The 21,280-nt window shown below is 27.4% G+C and overlaps 1 protein-coding gene across 1 annotated transcript; it reads right to left on the bottom strand.

Annotated features, from left to right (window-relative positions):
- Positions 1-2,623: 2,623 nt before the first annotated feature.
- Positions 2,624-4,691, bottom strand: LOC120089684 (uncharacterized). Its single transcript, XM_039047049.2, has 2 exons — positions 4,087-4,691; positions 2,624-2,973 (listed from the first exon to the last, which is right to left on the bottom strand). The coding sequence occupies exons 1-2, from the start codon at positions 4,560-4,562 to the stop codon at positions 2,796-2,798; spliced, it is 654 nt and encodes a 217-aa protein (XP_038902977.1). The 5' UTR covers positions 4,563-4,691; the 3' UTR covers positions 2,624-2,795.
- Between the last annotated feature and the right edge of the window lie 16,589 nt (positions 4,692-21,280).

Here is a 21,280-nt window from a genome sequence, read left to right as displayed (position 1 = left end):
TTTTCCATCAAACTTTATAGCGATGAGACGTTGTCCTCTCGAGTCTTAAAAATATGAATCAAACTCAACACCTACTTAGCCCTCTTTAAGATACTTTTAGGAATTTGAACATCAGAATTGGGTGAACTTTTTCTTCCCGAACGACTAAAGTGGAAAGGAATAAATCTTACTACTTCTAATATGCTTGAAAAAAAAAACAACTTGGGACATATCGCTCAAATTATTGGTCCGGTACTAGATGTATCTTTTCCCCCCGGGCAAAATGCCTACTATTTACAATAATTTGATAGTGAAAGGTTGAGATACTGCTAGTCAAGAAATTAATGTGCCTTTTGAAGTACAACAGTTATTAGGAAATAATTGAGTTAGAGCTATAACTGTAAGTGCTACAAATGGTGTAATGAGAGAAAGGGAAGTGATTGACATGAGAGCTCCTCTAAGTGTCCCAATCGATAGAATGATTAAAGGCCAAATTTTCAACATGCTTGGAGAGCCTATTGATAATTTATGTCCTGTAGATACTCGTACAACATCTCCTGATGCAAAGAAAATGACAGAAATCGGTTTGGTAGCATCATGGGGGAATGTTAAAAAAATCTTATTGGAAGTGGCTTGAGAATGCAAACTTCCATCGAAGAGAAGCAAATGAAAGGTATGATTTGGGTTGTTTCCCTCTCGACTTTGGATCTTAGCACCCCAAAAGTCCCAAGGGCACCATATTCTAGGAGCCCAAACTATGTGATCCATATTCTATTAGGCATGAGAGATGCGGGTTAAGGCAAGGGCTACTTCTTTGGCGATCCTAGGTAAGATCGGTTCAGGATCATGGGATCTTTTTCTATTAGATAGGAAGGGTTGTTGCATAAAATGTTTAAGACTAATTTAGAACATAGTGAGCATGTAATTCAATGGATTCTATAAGTTTAGCCCTATGTCCTAGGTAAAAAAAAAAAAAAAAAGAAATCCTTACATCTAGGTTTTTCCCTTCTTATATTGCTTTTATAAAAATCACTTATTACCCAACTCTTTTGATTATCAACACTTCAAACAGTGGGAGGTTTTTTTTTTTTTTTGGAAACTTTTTTCCTTGAGTCCTGTTTGCTTCATTTTTTGTGTTGGGTAGGTTCTTGTCATTGTTTCTTTCTTTCTTTCTAGTAGTGTTTTGTTTGTGTCTTGATCTCAAGTTGTGATGCCCAATTCTCTTTTTAGCAATCGATACGTTTGATTTTTTTTAAAAAAAAAAATAGTATTTTTCTCTTTTAATATATCTAATATATTAAATATTAATTCAAACATTTCAAATTAGATGTTTATTTGAACCTTTTAAATTTTATTTCAATTTTCACCTTTTGCATTTAATATATCAAATATCAATTTTGAATCTTTAAAATCTTTCTTTCAACTAAGGTGATGATTCGGTATTGCTATGAACTAGCAATGGGATATTATGGATGTACATTATAAAAGCTCAATTGATACAAAATTAATTAATTGAACTATTTAATCAATCAATTTTCATTCATTAACTTTAGGTCACTCCATTTTAGACCTAGAGTTGCAATCTTACACTTTGTAGGACAAGTTAAGTACGTCCAATAGATATAACCACTACATGCAAGTCAATCTTTCACTAGTTGCTCGTAAAAATAGTTTGGTCAAAAGTCTGTTTTATGCTTATAATTAGACCTTATATCTTAAATACCACTGATTCTTTAATGAACACTTTGTTTATAATCAAATCATAAAATGAATCCTTCTCAGGCCAGTGATAAGGTGGGGTCTATTGTTCAAGTCTTCAATACTAAAAGAAGCTACTCATCTACTTATCCTATATGGGAATAATCAGTCAAATGCCTATAATGGTAGACTTGTTGAATCGGCTATACAATGCTTATTCTCATTCATACAAACTAAAGGATGAAGCCCTGGAAACAGAATTTCATATTTTACTCAAAAGTAAGATAAGTCACATATGATCATACTTATATATCTTTAGATTCCCTCTCATTCAAATGCGGTAACGATTTATTTATGTACGTCTACTCATCCTCTATTCACACGCCACACTATTACAATTTTTTTTTTCATTCACATTAACTTATTCTGGCAACTAATTATTATTATTATTATTAACATTTATCCATTTTTAATGAAATAAGATTTATTCTACTGAAGAACAATTCCAATATTTGTATAACTTCGTTGAACATAACAACTTGATTTTTTTCTTTATCCTTGCAAGTTATATGTCAAATAATTTAGTGAAAAGAATAAAAATAATTAATTTGATAAACAACAATAAGGAAAAATTCAAACTGAACCTAATATGAACATATAGATTTATACTCTACTTTTCCATTATTAATTAAGAAAAGTTTTCAGATTCTCAAGTCTTCATTTTCACATTGTTCAATATTTCCATTATGCAAAATAAATACTTAAAATGTTTTTTAAAAAGCTTTTTCTCAAAATTATGACAAAATATAGATGGTTTTTTAATCCAAATTTTCATCTAAATGATAGTTGTGTCATAGAATGTCTACATGTTGAAAAGAATTTTAGCACGACTTTGATGCTAATTGCCAGGACATGTACTCACTGGAAAAGAAAATCAACACAAACATTGACATAAAATTTTTCTCCAATAGCTTTTTATGCATTGGGTCAAAAGTCCAAGTCATTTTCAACACAAACATATTGAAATAAATATTTGTTTTCTTTTATGGAAAAAATGCAATAAAATTTACATAGGTAAAGTTTTGTGTTATGATTAAAAAAAAAAAAAGTGTATATGATCAATAAGAAGTGTAAATTTGCATCTGACTCAAAATATGCTCAAAGTTGTCGGTGGATTTTTCAATGGGATGAGAATGAATGCCTTCATAAGTTGTCACAACCACCCCTTCATCTCTAGTTAGCCTTTGAACTTGCTTCTTCACTTTGCAACCTTGGTGTGTACATCTATAGTAGCTTCTGCAATTTTATTCATCACCCAAAATATGTTAATTAGCAAATTTTTTAACAAAATTTCAAATTAAATGATCTAAATTATCATTCATTTCAATAATAATATAGAGTTTAATGACCCATATTGGTAGTTTTCATCATCCAAGTTTTACTATTTTAATGTTCATTTCAAATTTGATTAATCACCCAAAATATGAGTTAAAATATGTTTGGAGTACAAACTTTTAATCACCCAAAATATTTTTTGCATTTACCAAATATAATGTGTGTTTACATTTGTAATTTCCTACAAGATGAGTTCACATTCAATATGTGTAAAATCTAAAAATATGCCAATTCAGGTGTGTCTTCAAATAAATAAGAAAAACATGTTTGTAAGATAAAGAGGTGAGCTTTTTGTCTAACATATTTTTCAAAAAAAAAAAATTGTCAAAATAATATTTGGGTGGTATACTTTAAAATTTTAGTTTCATCCACTTTTATCTATATATCTTTTAATTGTTTAATTTTAGTCCTTATATTTTTTTAAAAATAAGATTTTATGTTTATGTTTGGAAAGCTCAATCCAACAAAACCATACATATTATTGATAAATCTTTTTTTTTTCTTCTAAGATCATAAGAAGAAAAAAATATTAATGCTAAATGAAATAATTGGGGGTATCATTCAATGCTAACCATTGAAATTGACTTTTATGGGTATCTTTTAATGCTAAGAAATAATTATCATATCTATATCACAAATTTAATTAAGTTGTACTAAATAATTCAACTCATATTTATTACGTAACAATTTAATTCTTATATTTTGTAATAAGTTAGTCTCTATTCAAGAAGTGAGTATTAAAATTTAATAAAAATTTTTACATAAATAAATTGATAAATTAATTAGATACTCAATATTTTAATTTCTTATACCATAAAATGATAAAAATTCACATCTGATTTAGGGACTAAATTATATTTTATGAATAAAGTTTATAAGCTAAATTATATTGATAAGAAATTGAGAGTATAAGGGAAAGAAAACTGTTTCTTAACCTATTTTTGTTCTATCAAACTGAATTGGGAAGGGGAAAAATTTTAAAAATAATAATAATAAATAAATAATTGAATATACCTAGGGAATTTGTTGTTCTTCACAGCCTTCTGTCCATATTTTCTCCATCTATAACCATCATCAAGAATATCAACTTGACTTCTTGTTTGAAAAGCAAATCTCCGGCTTCTCATCTTCTTTTTCTTATCATGATCTCCCCGTCCCGTCCCCGTCGTCGTTGTCGCTCCCGCCGTCGCAACCTCCTTCTTCTCCAACCCATCCACTCCAATCCTAGCGGACTCGTCAACACGAAAGCTCTTACTAAGCGAAACGATGACATCGTCATCCTTCATACTACTCGATGCATCGAACGACATGTCATCTCCCAAAACGTCACGAGACAGCGGAAAACCACCGGAGACGGGTGGTGGCTGTCTATAATGGTCTCCGCCATGGCTTCCGACGAGCTCGGAAGCTCGAGAAAACAACATTTGATGGAAAGAGAGGGAGGATGACGAGGATGAAGTTGAGAGAAAATTAGGGAAATTTTCCATCATCTCTCAATTGATAATTTGGTCTTGAAAGAGAGAGAGAGAAATTATGGCGGCTAGAGAAGAGAAGTTCTGTTTCAATAACACTTTGAAGTTTGAATATTCGTAAACGGCAAGTAAGAAAGTCTTATCATTTATAAACACAACTTTTGTAATTTCTTTTCAATATTTTCTTTTTTATACAATTTTATCATATGCATTTATTATATATTAATTAATTAATTAAAAAAATATATATTTGTAATAATTACGTTCATGTACATCTGACGTGACCGTGTTTTTATTATTATCTACTACAAAATTTAAAAATACATTACATTTAAAATAAAATAAAGGAGGACTTGTTCAGTAATTTTTATTTATTGGATATTATGACTACAATCATGCATTATATGTTAATTATGTTGTGGTACAACATGTGCGGGAGAAAATTCTGTCAACGATCAAAATCAACATAGCTGATATAGTATTTCTATTATCAATTTCAAGATCAAAAGTTCGATTCTCTCAATCTCCCGTATTAATTCAATATCTTTGAGAAAAAAAAAAAAAGAAAAATTTATAAGCCTCTCAATTGGATATACAAATATCTTAACAACTATTTTTTTTTTTGTGAGATATATGTATCAATTTAGGTACGATTATAATTTTATCTTTGAGGTCTGAGTTTTCTTTTAATTTGGCTTCTAGATTCCAGGATTTACACTTTTAATCTAGATTTTTCATATAGACTTGATTTTAGTTTTCTATTGATTAATATAAAGAAATTAAAATATTTATAATTATTTTGGTTTTAATATTTTTTTGTCACTATTAAATTTAATTTTAAAATTACACTTCATTATTATTTTAAATTAATTAATAGACATTAACTCCAAAGACTTAAATGAAAAACTAAGATTAAAAATGTAGATCTTGAAATCTATAAATCAAATTGAAAAAACACTTAAACCTCGAAAATAAAAATATTACATGGACTAAATTAAAATTAAACAAATAGAAATTAAATTAATTCTAAATCCAAATAAAAAAAAGTATTCTTTTTCCCTTTTTTGTTATATAAAATAAGAACTAAATATCAATGGTTGTTTCCATTGTCAATTAATTTAAGGTATATCCTCAAAGTATTATAACTCGTCCAATTCAGATATTATGCTAGTTTTTTTTTTTTTCCTACTTAACTAGAAAATCACGTTTGACATACTTTATCTAAATGTTCAAGTTCCTTTTACTCTATTGATTTTTCTTTTTTTAATAGTGGGTAGAAATTTATTTAATTTTAACCCAAAAAAATAATTCAACCATGTGTGATGGAGAAGATTTGATATGTTGACCTTTTAATTGATCATACATATATTTTAATTAAAAATTTTATATCTTTAATAAAAAAAAATTGATAATTTATAAAGGTTAAAAGACACCATGTTGATCTTTAGGGACCTTATACCAGTATTTTTTTTTTTTTACTTTTTATTTCTAATACATTTTAAAACTTTTATTTAAAAATTTGGGAGAAATTAAATTAAATGTGTTTAACACTGCCCTTAGAAGTGGTGATTTAACACTTTAAATACTTAATAAAAGACCTTAAAACAAAAACACATCATGAAAAAACTTCTATATATACCAAATTCTTAAATGCACCCAAACCATATAATTAAAGATGTCCAATATTTTTATGGGGACAGGCTCCATCCCGAACAGGACGAGAATTCTCCGATTAGACGACCGTAAGCTAAATGATGATGGAAAATGCATTCCCCATCCCCACCCCGATTAGCTTCTACCTATTTATTTAATATAGTTATCTAATGTTATTGTTTATTGAGAAATATAATGAATATATTTAAATTTAGATTATACATGTGAATAATTTAATTTATATTTCTTTCTTTCTACTAAAAAATTAATTAGCTTTTTTAGGCCAAAATTTGAGTAAGTTATCTTTAAATTCAAATTGTCAGGTAAAACTAACCTAATAAACAATTTAGTGATAAAATTAATTATTTAATTAAAATTTGCTCACATTAGTGATTTAAGTTAATTGCCTATTTATAAAAAAAAAAAAAAAAGTAATGAAAAAAAATTCCGTGGGGAATCCTCTCCCCGATCCTCGTGGAGAATTTCAAGGAGATGGGAATGGAGAATGGCATCCCAGCCCGACCCCACCCTGCCCCCGGACACCTCTACATATAATATTTTGAAAACTATTTTTTTTTTCAAAAGTTTTGAACTTGACTCTAGCTCTACAAATTTTAAATCAAATCAAATATTAAAAGCAAAAAAATTTAAGCCCGATTCAACAATAATTTAATTTTTTTAAAAAAATAAGATAATATTTTTTTTTAGAAAATTAGTTTTTGTTAATGGTAATTATTTTAAATGGTAAATCTGTTGAAAATATTTTCAAATATAGCAAAATGTCACCATCTATCAATGATAAACACTTGATAGACATAGATGTCTATCAATATTATATTTGACACTAATAGAAATCTATCAATGTCTATTATGGATAGACGATGATATTTTACTATATTTGTAAATAAGTTGACTCATTTTTCTATATTTGAAAACAACCTATTTGTTAATAATGAAATCTTAGTCAAGTTTGAACCAAAAAATAAACTAATAAAAAAATTAGCTCCTTAAAAATTTAAAATAACTACATTTTTCAAAAACAAGAAACTTAAAAGTATCATGGTAATCAAGATGGCTTGCTTTGATCCCCATTTGTCTATTTCAGTTGTTCTAGAAAAAAAATAATAAACAAAAGTGTTTGGAATCTTTCTTCAAATCTTTACAAACATTGATTTAATTTTATAAAGTATACTTTTAAACTTTTCTATTTTGGCTATTCTATTAAAAAAAAAAATCTAGTTTGGCTAAAAACTAAAATTCAACTATATTTTTGTTCTTATAATTTAGACAATAAAAAACATTGGTCAAATTTATTTTACTTAAATAATTTAGCACTTTTTAAATAAAACAAATAGTGTGAAATTTATTAATTAGTCCATGTCCCTTGAACATCTAAGGCACTAATTATATTTAAGGACAAATACACAATTTATCTAAATTAATTCGACTTGTTAATTTTTTTTCTTTAAGAGATTGAATTGATTCAATATTATATATATTTTTAGTACGATTAAATATTATAATTGAAGTGCTTTGGAAAGAAATAGTATTATAATTTAATAATGGGTTGGTTTTGACCAAACCTAACATTAATCGTACATTGTACTTTTCTTATAATTTTGAACAATGGCTTTGACTTCTCTCTTAAGAGATATTTTATAAAAATGGAGTTAATTTGCTAATTTAGTCCTTTTATATTTGGAAATTTTAATTTCATACGTACAATTTTGTTAAATTTTCCAAAATATCTCTGACTTCACACATTTGTTTTTATATAAAACATTTTGTTTCGATACAATTTTTGTTGTTTAAATCCTCTGTGACACAATGACAACATTGAATTTCTCTTGCTATAAATAAGTTTGTTAGGTACTATTTTAGTTTATTCTATGTTTTTTTAATTATTCAGTTTTAATTTTTGTACTTTTAATAAATTTTAAAATTTTAAAATACATTCACATATTATGTTTCTTTACATCAAAATTGTTATAATATTTTAACCAATTTAGATAAAATTTAACTTGAGAAACTAAATTTAAAATTTATTAAATATACGAGACTAAAACTAGACAATTGAAAGTATAAAAACTAAAATGGAACAAACTTCAAAGCATAGTGACAAAAATAATATTTTCATTTAGTTTTTAGTAGAATAGTGGGTGGGAGATCCAAATCACATACTACTTTGTCGCTAATGGCATAACTACATAACAGTTGAACTATGTTTGCTTTGATTAATTAGTCTGATTTGTTCAATCTAAACTTTTTATTTGTTGTTCTAAGTAGACTCGGGCTTCTCTTGTGAGGACCCAAGGGAACTCTTCGCCTTAGAACTTTTTTTCCTTTGAGTTTGGTGTTTTTTATTTGTGTTTTTGGTTTTCGATTATTAGTTTTTTAGATTTGTTCTTTTGTTGTGCCTTGTTTGTGCCTTCACCTCAAGCTGTGAGGTTTTTTTTTTTTTTTTTGGCTATAATGTACTAAGGCCACGTTTACCAATTTGTAATGAAAACTAGTGTAATTGTAACTGAATTCTATTGACAGATCAATCGTAATAGGTCTCAACCGCAAATGTAATTATATATCCATTTTAATTGCATTTACCTAAAATTAAGAATTTTGTCAAATTTATTGTTAATATTATTGTTACCTTTACAGTAACGGTAACAGTAACAGTACATGTGTCAAAATTCATAGACTTTTTTTTTCCTCTAAAACAAACAGTAACAATAATGGTAATCATAACCATAACCATGACAGTAACAATAACGATACGATATTGTCGAACGCAATTCAATTGATCACCTCACGCTCGTCATTCAGATTACATTACTTGATTATGGATTTTTAACTGGATACACACGAATACAGAATGTTGATAAACACTAAAAAAGCTAAAAATTGGTCCTACTTATTGAATTACCTTTTATTAATTGTGATATATCTTCTATAAACGTGGCCTAAATGAAATATACCATTTTAAAATTGCAAAATTTATGGTTGAAAATCTATGAAAGTTGAATTATATATGCTTTTAATTGAAATTTATATTTTATGTACTCTAAATCATTTGTTAAAATATTTGCAGAAGCAATTTTTTTTTAAAAAAAATTGTATTTAGGAAAAAAAAATGATTGTTTTCCAATATAGGAAAATGAACTAGAATATTTACAATATAGCAAAATTTTATTTTATATTTGCGATAAATCGAGATAGACTACTATTTATGTCAATATAGTCTATCGTGATCTATAGTAGATAGATTATGATATTTTTCTATTATTTATAAATATTTTTAATAATTTTATCATTTAAAATAATTATCTAGTATAAGCTAGTATAAGCTTTTTTTTAATTGTAAAAACGATTATTAAACTCATCCATTTGAAAAATAATATTGTTAGAAAGATATTAAATATGTAAATTAAAACATAAATTTATTTGGTTCACAACGTAAACTATCAAGAATAGAAAAATTGTGAGTATAGATACAATTTTGTTTAGTTTTGAAACTTTTCAGTGAAAAATAAAAATAAAATAAGTATATGTTTTAGAGTGAAAAAATCATTCAAAAAAAATACGAATCACTCAAAATTAATTTAATATTTAATTTTATACTTTTAAATCTAATTATAATTTCATCAAAATTGGTTTGAATAATTAAAAATATATTCTATAATAATTTTTAAAATGATAAAAGTGATTTTAATTATTTTAGACGTAATTAAAAAAATCTTAAATATATAATTTAATCGTTATTTTTTTTTTTCTAACATTATTGCTTAATTGGCTTTTCAGATAACTTAAAGCTATTAGTCAATTTGCTCATGGACCATAGAATTTGACGAGTTTTGCAACCCTTTTATTATCTTTTTGTCTAATGTAGCTGCATGAAATTCATGTGATTTGTTATTTCATTATTATTAATTATTATTACTTCGTACTGGTCATTTGCTATTGTTCTCCAAATTTTCGGGAAAAAAGGTTAATTTGAGTGATTTTTATAAAATAATTAGCCCAATAATTTAAAATATATATTAGGACGGTTTTCAAATATAGAAAAATGAATTAAAATATTTACAGAATACAACAAAATTTCAGAAAAATGACATTGAAAGACGTTGATAGAAATCTATCAATATCTATCATTGATAGATTTTGAAATTTTGCTCTATTTCATAAATATTTTTAATAGTCTTGTCAAAATACTTTTCCTATATATTATAGGCTGCTAAAAAGAATTGAGACTTAAATTTTAACTCATAATAATAATAACAATAATAGCAACAAGAATAATAATAATAACTCATCAATGGTCAATAATTGGTGTTTATATAAACTAAAAAATCTTTAGGTAGTACACAAGCAATATTTGGTGTCAATATTTAATGTCAAATTGAGCATAGTTCAATTAACATATAATTATGTTAAAAATTACGAGATGTATAGTTCGAATCTCCCTATCCACTTACAACAATTCTGAAGTTCAATTGAAATAGTTATATGTTTTAAACGATAAATTGATTCAATTATGAAAATTTACGGTAAATTTATATTTTTTTCTCATTTTTATTTTAATATAACTAATTGAATAAAATTGTATAAACATATCTGATGAATTGTTAACCCATCAATGATGTTGATCATATCCGTATTTTATTGACTTACCAAATTTCAAATATCTAACTAACTACTAGAGATGGTTTTCTAGGGATGCTTTTGTCCGTACAAACACTCGATTATCAAAATGTATTAAAAGGTTGAGGGCACAAAATTCATAATATGGACTTAATTTCAAGGTTCCATTCTCCTATCTAACATGTTGAAATAAATAAATAAATAATGATTAGGTATAGTCTTTATCATTCTTTTTTATACACGAAGAAAAAAATATTAAATAAAATACATTTTTAAAAAAAAATTATTTGTTACCTATAATAATTTTATTGGATAATCTCTTGAGATGCAACAAAATTGGTGCCACCAAAAGACATCCAAGTTTTTTTTCCAAAAAAAGAAACTTGAGGGCAAAATTAATTGGAAGGTTAAAAATTCTCCTCCATAATCATCAATATATATTATAGATTTTCATCTTAGTTTCATTTTTTGATACAGGAAGAAAAAAATACAAACTAAAATAACATTGTTTATGCCCCATTTACTAATCAGTTTGATAGTTTATTTTTGAAAATTAAGCTTATTTTCTATTTCCACTTCTTTTTACCAATATTTTAAAAAATCAAGCCATATTTTGAAAACTAAAAAATAGTTTTTAAAAACATGTTTTTGTGTTTTAAAATTTGATTGATAACCATTATAAAAAATTTAGAAGAAACAAACCTTAAAAGATAAAAAAAAAAGGAAAAACTAATGTCTCTTTTTGTAATCATTTGATTTTTTATTTTTATTTTTAAAAATTACGTCTATTGATACTACTTCCACCTCTAAATTTCTTTATTTGTTATCTACCTTTTACCAATAGTTTAGAAAACCAAGCCTAAATTTGAAAATTAAAAAAAGTAGTTTTTAAAAACTTGTTTTTGTTTTTATAATTTGGCTAAGAATTACTTTTCAACAATTGTATTTGAGAAAGATGCAAATCATTGTAAGAAATGGAGAGGGAAAAAACTTAATTTAATTTTTTTTTTTCAAATTGTTACCAAACTAGACCTAAAATAATTATCAAATGAGATCTTAGTAGTAATTCTCTTGAAAGTCACTATTTTACATTTTATTTATAATGTTTTGTCCAAATTTAAGAAAATGAATAGTTGACTTTTAGGAAGAAATTATTTTAAATGAAAAAATTACTAAAAATATTACTGTCTGCCTACAATAGATTGTAATGGTCCGCGAAAGAATAAGATTTAAACTTTTATATTAATAATAGTAATAGTAATAATAATAATATATGACTTAAACTTACAAGTCCTAACCTATTTTTCAAAAAAAAAAAAAAAATTAATTCGTTTAACGTGCCATAAACTTTTGAATGTTATTTCATTTCCATAAATTTTGATGAAAAATATTTTAATCTTTATCATAAAAATTGTTATTTGTGTTATCCGATGCTTCAAATACTTGTCAAAATAGACATTTATAACATTAAAAATATATGATTGAAGATCCAAACCATCAATTTTAAGGACGATTAATAATATCTTAATTGTTAATCTATCATCAAAACTAATTTCAAGATGAACATAAAGAATCTCTATCGTTGAATTCTTTTGTTCAATAATTTTAGAAAATCTATGATAGCGACTAAATAAAATTTTATACCAAATTTAGGAATCAAAACACAACATCAACACTAAAATTCAAATACATCTCATATAATATTTCAAACAAAAAAATTGAGAAGTAAAATTTCTTAGGCATTAAGAGTTTTCTATAATTCATTTTGTTGAATTCATTCAGCAAAGATTATTTTCCAAATGTATGTTGTGTGAAAGGAATATTTTAAGAAATATTTTTCTTTTTCTACTTTTTAAGAGTCAATATTTACTAAAATGGATTTGTTTTATGGATATGTTCAGAACGACACGCTCCTCGTGGCAAAACGGTGGACAAGTTTGGAATCAGAAGTATTTTCTTTCATTAAAAAAGAAATAAAATATTCTAAAAAATTAGAAAAAATTAGAAAATAAAAAAAATCAAATTGTAAATATTTTAAATTATTATTTTTTCTTTGTTCCACACACTTCAAAGATTATAACTCATTATTTGAATTATTTATGATAAAATGAATATAATTCAATTGACATATACAGTCTCTAAAATAGAGTTGTTTATTTATTATATTGTTTAATTTATTAATTACCTAATCAATTGAATGAATGGATGGTTTTGAAATAAATGAGGGGACAAGTTTAAATAAAAAAAAATCAGAATAAAATAACTTGGAAAAAAAATTATAAAAAAATGTACCTAGCTAGGTACTCATTCTGTATAAGTAAATGTGTTTCCATATTACCAGACATGATATAACTTGAATTAATTGAATAAATGCATGGTTTTCTTTTACAAATATACGTGGTACTTTGCCTCAAAAAAAGAAAAAAAAATATATACATTGGTACCTTTAATTTATTTAGGTGAAGAAAAATGTACGATCTCTCATTATTTTCACACTCGTACTATTTTATGATACAACGACCGGTTAAGATATTAGGCCAAATCTATGGTTAAACAAGAGAGATCTATCTCCAAAATTAAGAGAACTCTTCCAAACAATGTTCTACTCGAAATGATAATAAAAGATTTTCAATTACAATATTAAAGTGGCTATTTATAGCCACTTACAAAGAAGTAAGACAATTAAACTAATTAATTCTGAAAATACTAATTAGTAAGACAATTAAACTAATTAATTCTGAAAATACTAATTAGTCTAATTAAACAATCCAAATAAAATAGTATGAACTAAATTATACAAATAATCTAACTTATTCTCCTCATCATTTCAAGACTCCATAATTTGCTTGTCTTTTTTTCATTTTTATATATGTTTTCTCCCAATTTTAACCTCCACAATTATATTTATTATAATACTAAAAAGTATTATATGAAAAGTATTAAATTAGTTGCATGTATAATGAAACAATACATTTTAAATCCTTATGTTTTAGGTTTTTTTTTTTTTTTTTTTTTTTTCATTTTAAAATGTTAAACTTTTACCTTAAGTTTTGAGTTTGATTTTATTTTGTTTTTAAATTTAAAATATTAAATTTTTATTCTTGAATTTCAATTTTAGTTTCTATTTGGCCCAAAGTTTTTTTATTTTACATTTTTACTAATACCTGATTTAATTTTGACATTAGCTTTTAGTTAATTAATTTAAAATAATTATGATGAAAAAATTAATTAATTTTAATAGTGATGAAAAATTAATGAAAACTAATTTAATTATAATCAACCTAATTGTTTTAAATAAATTAATAAACATTAACATGGATGATTGAAATTGAACGTTTAGTGAAAAACAGAAGTTAAAATATGAAATTTGAAATCTTTGAACAAAATTAAACGGAAAACTTAAAGAATAAAAATATATTATTCTAAAATTTAAGAATTAAATAAAAACTAGAGACAAAACTAATTTAATAGATATAAATTTTCCTAAATAAAAAGTGTGTTTTATACTTTTCAATAATTGGGTGAAAATCATTACTTGGTGGAAAATTGCTAGATTCGCAATGTGGAAAATAAAAATGTCATGATGTGTGTGTGTGAGATTTAGATTGGACGACACTGTTGTTGTTTTGAAAAGTCAAACAACAAATTTTAAGATTTCAAGATGGCCCAACTTGGTCAAATGAAATAGGATTCGATGAATGTGGAATTCATGAAAAGTAATTTATTTCACTGTTCATAGTCCATTCTATTTGACCATTGTGCCCCTTACCTACCAATATTAGTTGTTATTATCTTTTTTAATATTTATCATACGGTGTAGTAAAAGTCATTTCATCATTGACATAAAAAAAAAAAAAAAGAAGAGCATTTCATATTAAATATTTAAAGAATATTCAAAGACCCATATGGGAAATTGCTTGGGGTTTTCCTAATATTATTGATTAATTGAGCTTTAAGATTTTATTTGGGAATATAGATTTCAAAATAGTGTGTTTTATTATATGGTATGATCTAGTATCCAATTGGCAAAACATGGATTTTTTTTTATATATAAAATATTGACCAAAAATTATATTTTAGTCCTAATTTTAGTGTGACAAGTCACAACACCTCTAAACTTAGTTTGGTCATAAATTGTTATTATTTTTTTTTAGTACAATAACTTAGTTGTATAGATTTGATTTTGTAATTGTAATTTTACTTTTAGGAGTTACTTGTTTTGTGGGTAGTCAAGATTACCACGTTTGTTTTGCAGTAATGTAAGATATCCGAGTATCTGAAGATTCTAGGCATTTTAGGATGTCCTAAGAAGGATATTCATATTCAAATTTAATTATGTATTTCACTCATTTTGGTTATATAGAGTAGTTTTTAATTTTTTTTAGAAAGATATTCAAATTCAATTTAATTTAATATTTATTTTTAAAAAAAATCTTAATTAATATATATTATGCTTTTTAGAAAAATAACAAATAAAATAGTAAAACTATATTAATCTAAAAGAAATTTAAATTAATAAAAAAAAATATGTTATATAAGTTCAAATTATACTAAATTAACTATATATATTAATGAATAGTCGTAAGGATATTGTTGGAACATTATATAAATTTAAAACATTTTCGATAAAAATCCTACAAAAAAAAAACACAGTTATCCAAATATTTTCAAATATCTTAAAACATTCCTACAAGACAAGTATGATTATCTAAAGATATATCTGGAAGTTCGGACATCATCTATAATTTCAAATATCTAAATATTCTAATTATTTAGATTTCCAAAAAAACAAACTACCGCTTAAAAAACGTGTATTTAAACATGTAGTCACTAAAGTATTATTTCCACTTTTACTTCTTAATCTTTTTCTATAAGTCATTGAGTACAACCTAAGATTTGTTTTAAGACTATATGCCTTAATTTCAAAACACGTGAATTGTGTTGAAAAAAAAGAACGGTAAATTTGTAAAACAATTCCTACACCACTTTCTTTCTTGGCTGTGGACAATTCATCAATGTATAAGGTCCATTGAATTGTGCTCTTGTGTGATGTTAAGTCGATGCTTACTTGTCGTCGGAAGAACCCAAAAATCCTGTAATACCTCAAGGCTATATGGACGATCGAGAGGGTTCGGCCTCCCTTACTCTTGTTATTGGTTTATAACGATTTAGTTCATGTACTTTTAATTTTATAACAATTTAGTCATTTTACTTTAGTATGTAACAACTTAATCTTTGTACTTTCGAATTTGTAACAATTTAGTTTTAACTTTAAAAAAATCATCAAATTAGATATTTTTTTATTATTATTTTATGATGTAAACTTTGTATTTTAAAAACATATTGAGTCTCTAATTAGTTTATCAATTTATTATGCAAGAAATCTCATTAAATCTTAATACTAATTTCTACAATTATTGACGAAATCATTACAAATTTCAAAGTATAATGACTAAATTGTTACATAATAAAGTTCAAAGACTAAATCATTACAAACTAAGTTTATGGACTAAATTGTTACTTCTACGAAAATTTAGAGACTAAAAGTGATTTTTAACTAAAATTGTACTAAAACCTTTTTCAGTTAACTTCATATATGAAGGAACTCTTATTCAAGAGTACCTATGAGCGGAAGCGGATCTTTCCAATTCATTGTGATAGAATTACCACATATACATTCAAATATACTAATATGTATTCATAATACTAAAGAGATCGAGAGATCATACCAATTGAATACTTCTTCTTCATAGTGAATCTAAAACTCAATTGTCTACCTCAAACAATCACCACACGAACAGAAGGAAACGGAGATGACACCACCACTCAGAGCCCTCAGTATTCTTGGAGTGAGAATCCATATTGTGGGCTTTGTTCGAATTTGGTAGAGGGGAGGAGGAAGAGAGATCGTACACAACGATCAAGCAAGTGAGAAATGAGCTCGTCTATCATATAGACAAGATGCTTGATCGTTTAGGTGAAGTATACGATTATGTAGGAAAAGGTAAGCGATCGTCTAAATGATCGTGTAGGAAAAACTAAGCGATCGTTTATACGACGGTAGCTAAACGATCGCTTAGGAAAAAGTAAATGATTGTTCAGTAAATAGCGCGCGAGGGTGTAATCAGTAAGTGATCGCTTAGCAATATCGTATAGGTAAGCGATCATGCAAGCACTGTTTTTCTAAGCGATGACACACTCTTTAACACAATGTCCGATCCTCTCATGTTTAACACACCGTGAGCTATTTATACATCTCAAAATGATCTTTCAACTCACTCATTCATTATTAAAACAGAAGAGACGCCGTCTTATTTCCCTTTTAACCTTCCAATGAATGTGATCTCATCATATTCATAACATATAAATTAATATCATATATTATTATAGTATTTTTCTTCACTAGATATAAATCGTATTTATATCCAATGTCCTCCAAATTAATGTATCTCATACATAAAGTTAATTATATCATATATAATTAACTAGTTCAATTATATCATATATAATCGAACTCCCTCTTGTCAATTTGAACATTTCAAACTGACCCAAAAACTGACTCTCAACTTGTATCCAAGCTACCAAAGGGACTATATGGACCTAAGGCTCGAAGCTCCAACGACACTTGAATAGTTGACTAAACTCTTTAGTCACGATATCCACTATCTGTTAACTACTGGGCATTCCACTAAAGACAGACAGTTGAATTCTTCTTGCCATAGATATATTTATATGTCCATTGGATATAACCAATCATCAGTACAATGACCCTTCACAGATGCTCGTAATTACAGCAGGCCAATTGACCGTTTTGCCCCTGTAATTACATCATCCTTCTTAAGTACCACTAATCCCTCTAATGAACAATACAACATAGTCCTACTATGTGTGAACACCTCTCGGGCCATGAGAAGGTGTGTGGCGCCATATTGTTCAAGCCCCGGGATCAGCCCTTAAGAGAGCAATCTATGGGGAAGGAATGAACTCCATCTTGTGAAGTTGAGTTTCCAGCTCCCAAATCAGACGAATCTTCAAAATGGTAAGTTTGAGTCGGCGCTCTGGCCACTCACATCCATGCAAATCAAAGGACCGCCCTCAATGGTAGGAGTTCCCAACTCACTCAGGATTGAGGTCATGTTATCTATGTTCATCCTAGTGAAGTAAAGTCTTAGTCATTAACGAAGTTATATGACAAGACATTAACACCTCGAGGTTAGGTCTTATACAAACTCTTTGTATAGGATGCCCTCATTCGCATGCCCACTACACGAATGATCAGGATCAGACCATTTATAACAAGTCATAACATTTGTGACAATTCCACAAAGCGGGTCGCATTCGTAGTGTTACCAGGATAAGGTTTCCTTCCTATATCCATATACTACAGACTATTTTGGTTGTCACTTAAGATATGATCCACTTATATGTCACTACATACATGCTTAAGTTACATAAAGACAACCAAAGATATTAAGTTTATTAGTTTGTGGTAAAATAAAAAACATCTAAATGTGCAAAGTCAAGAAGTGAAGTAAATATCATATATATTATACATCACAAGTGTTCTTACAAAGTTGTTTACAAACTATAGAACATGAGACTTTAGAGCACAAACCCCAACAATATATTCATATATTGAACTAAATTATTATATTTGTTGTTCTAAGATACTTTTTTTCTTTTGATAAAATCTAAGATTTTAATTTAAGTTAACGAAAAGTTTAGTTTTTGAACTTTCATGTTTGTATCTAATAAGTCCTAAATTTTTTATGTCTAATATATCTTTAAACCTAAAAATATATGTTGGAGATCTGTTTTGTTGGCTTTATATTTTTCTAAGGTAGTGGTTTTTGTAGATGTCTCAAATAAGTCTTAACATCTGTTTGTGATATTAGTGTATCTTTCTGCAGAATATTTTCCTTATATGAAAATATCTGAGTGTAACATTTTGTCTACTATTTTCCTTTATTAAAGCGTGGTCTTTCTTTTTCCAAATGGGGACTTGTTTCCTTTCTTGGATTTGGCTTTTAAAGGAGAATTATGTTGATCTTCGGGTTTGTCGCTTTTGTTAATCAAGCAAGATGTTTTCTGCTCTATGGCCATTGTTGTTCTTTGTTGTGCTCTTGCTTGTTGCTCACCATTCCGCTGTGCAAGTTCTTCATCCGTTGAAGTACAAGTCTTTGAAGTAAATCATAGTCTTACGGGAAGCCTAAGTCATTACTGCTAGAGAAGAGATTCTTAGTCTTAAGGGAGCCCAAGATTTAGCTTTAGAGAAGGAGTTCTCCATCTTAAGATGATCCTAAGATTCATCAATGTAGGGAGTTCGCTGACTTAAGGAAAGATATCATCGTAAGAGGAATCTCGCTCATTGTTGGAAGTCAAGGTAATCTACACTGATATTGTCAAACTTAGGGGAGCCTAAGTGCATTTGAGACTGAGTCTCACATCTAGGAGGAGCCTAGGTTATCAGTGAGTTGAGTTCTACTTGATTCACTGTAGTTGTACTGTATTACAGATAAGTACTGCATTATAAACTGCTTAACTTTTTAATATTAGTGGATTATTTTTCCTAGGCATAGTGCCATCTAGACACAGGTAGATTATCAACTTCTGTATGCCTTTACTTGTTTATTGTTGTTAGTATTTTTGTTTTTACAATGCTTTCTGTTTAACATCCGTTTTTCGAATGATGAGCCACCCTTGTGATTTTTCAATTGGTATCAAAGTGAGTCACCTTTATCTCAGGTGTTTCGATCATGGATGGGATCAAAGAAGGTGGCTCTACCACTCGTCCTTCAATTCTAGATAGAACTAACTATTCATATTGGAAAGCTCGAATGACTGCCTTCCTGAAGTCAATCAATAGAAAAACTTGGAAAACAGTGATTGTTCGGTGGTCTCACCCTACCATCAAAACTAATAATGGGAAAGAAATCTTGAAGCCAAAGTCAGAGTGGTGTGGAGAAGAAGATGAAGCTTCATTGGGTAATTCTCGTGCCTTGAACGCCTCATTTAATGGTGTAAATCGCAACATATTCAGACTAATTAATACTTGTATCTCTGCTATGGAGACATGGGACATTTACCCATTGCACATGAGGGAACTTCTAAAGTCAAGATATCAAGGTTGTAGTTATTGACATCAAAGTTTGAGAACTTGAGAATGTATGATGATAAGTCTGTTGCTGATTTAATGTTGGACTGTTAAATATTGCAGATGAGTCCTTTGCTCTTGGTGAAAAAATCACAGAAGAAAAACTTGTTCGAAAGGTGCTCAAATCTCTACCTAAGAGATTCGATATGAAAGTTACAACTATTGAAGAAGCACAAGACATAACCAGACTGAGAATAAATGAACTATTTGGCTTTTTGCTTACTTTTAAGATGTCTCTAGATGGGAAAATCTAGAAGAAAAATAAAGGTATTGCTTTTCAGTCCTTAGTTAAAGAGGAGCTTGTTGATCATGATATAGAGTTAGAAGATTCTCTTGCAGAATCTATATCTTTACTTTCAAAACAGTTTAACCGTGTTCTCAAATGGTTTGGAAAGAGGTTTAACGCGTATAACACCTACAAGTTCGGTAGGTTTCCCTCCCCCAAATAGGTCAAACCTCAGAATAGCAAGAAGAAAGTTGACAAGTCTGGTTCCTCTAGGTTTTAAAATGACAAGCCTATCGTATAGATAATGCTACACAATCGTTTAGCTACGACCAACTAAGTGAACTATCGTATAGTAAAACTCCATGATCGTTTAGTCTCTCTACAAGCTATCCCTTAGTGAAACATTTTCACTTGATAGCATCTCCGTGAGTTTCTTTTCGAATTGAGTAACTCTTCTATTTTAGGAAAACATTTTTACTTTTATCTCACGGTTATCATAAAACCACCAATAACCTCCCACTCAATTGTTTATTAGAGAAAAAGAGATAATGATCAAATAATTAATATTATTATAAATATATATGATTACTAACTTACCATATTATATTTATAACCTATAGTTTTAATATTTCATCTCATGAAGCATATAAACCATAGTTCTTTTTCTATTTTATGGTACTTATTGTAAATCACATTTACATTGATCCTCCACTTGATGTATCTCATACATCACACCAATTATATCATATATAATTGAATTTTCTCTTATCAATTTGAACATTTCAAATCAACCCCAAGAATTGATTCTCAATTTGAATCCATCGAGTTACTAAGAGGATCTTATGGACCTGTAATTTGAAGCTCCAATGGTACGTGAATAACTAACTAAACTCTTTAATCATGGGATCTGATGACATACAGAAATGCATGTCATCTTAGGCCTTTTACTTAGAATTATGAAGTGCATTAGGCAGAAATTGCGTCGATCATGCTAGAAATTCACGAGAATATGAGTTTGTGCCGATCAACATGTCGAATCTTAGCTAACCCATTATTTTGCGTTAATTG

This window comes from Benincasa hispida, chromosome 1, assembly GCF_027475165.1.
Source record: "Benincasa hispida cultivar pf3 chromosome 1, pf3_genome.v1.1, whole genome shotgun sequence".
Classification (NCBI taxonomy): Eukaryota; Viridiplantae; Streptophyta; class Magnoliopsida; order Cucurbitales; family Cucurbitaceae; genus Benincasa; species Benincasa hispida.
Note: the sequence above shows the minus strand (reverse complement) of the source record. Positions and strands in the feature narration are given on the sequence as shown.

Bases quoted from the DNA above. Each gene is read 5' to 3' on its own strand.
- LOC120089684 (XM_039047049.2), bottom strand. From the start codon at position 4,562: ATGATGGAAAATTTCCCTAATTTTCTCTCAACTTCATCCTCGTCATCC. The intron at 2,974-4,086 runs GTATATTCAATT...ATAAAATTGCAG, and splicing joins AAGAACAACAAATTCCCTAG to AAGCTACTATAGATGTACAC.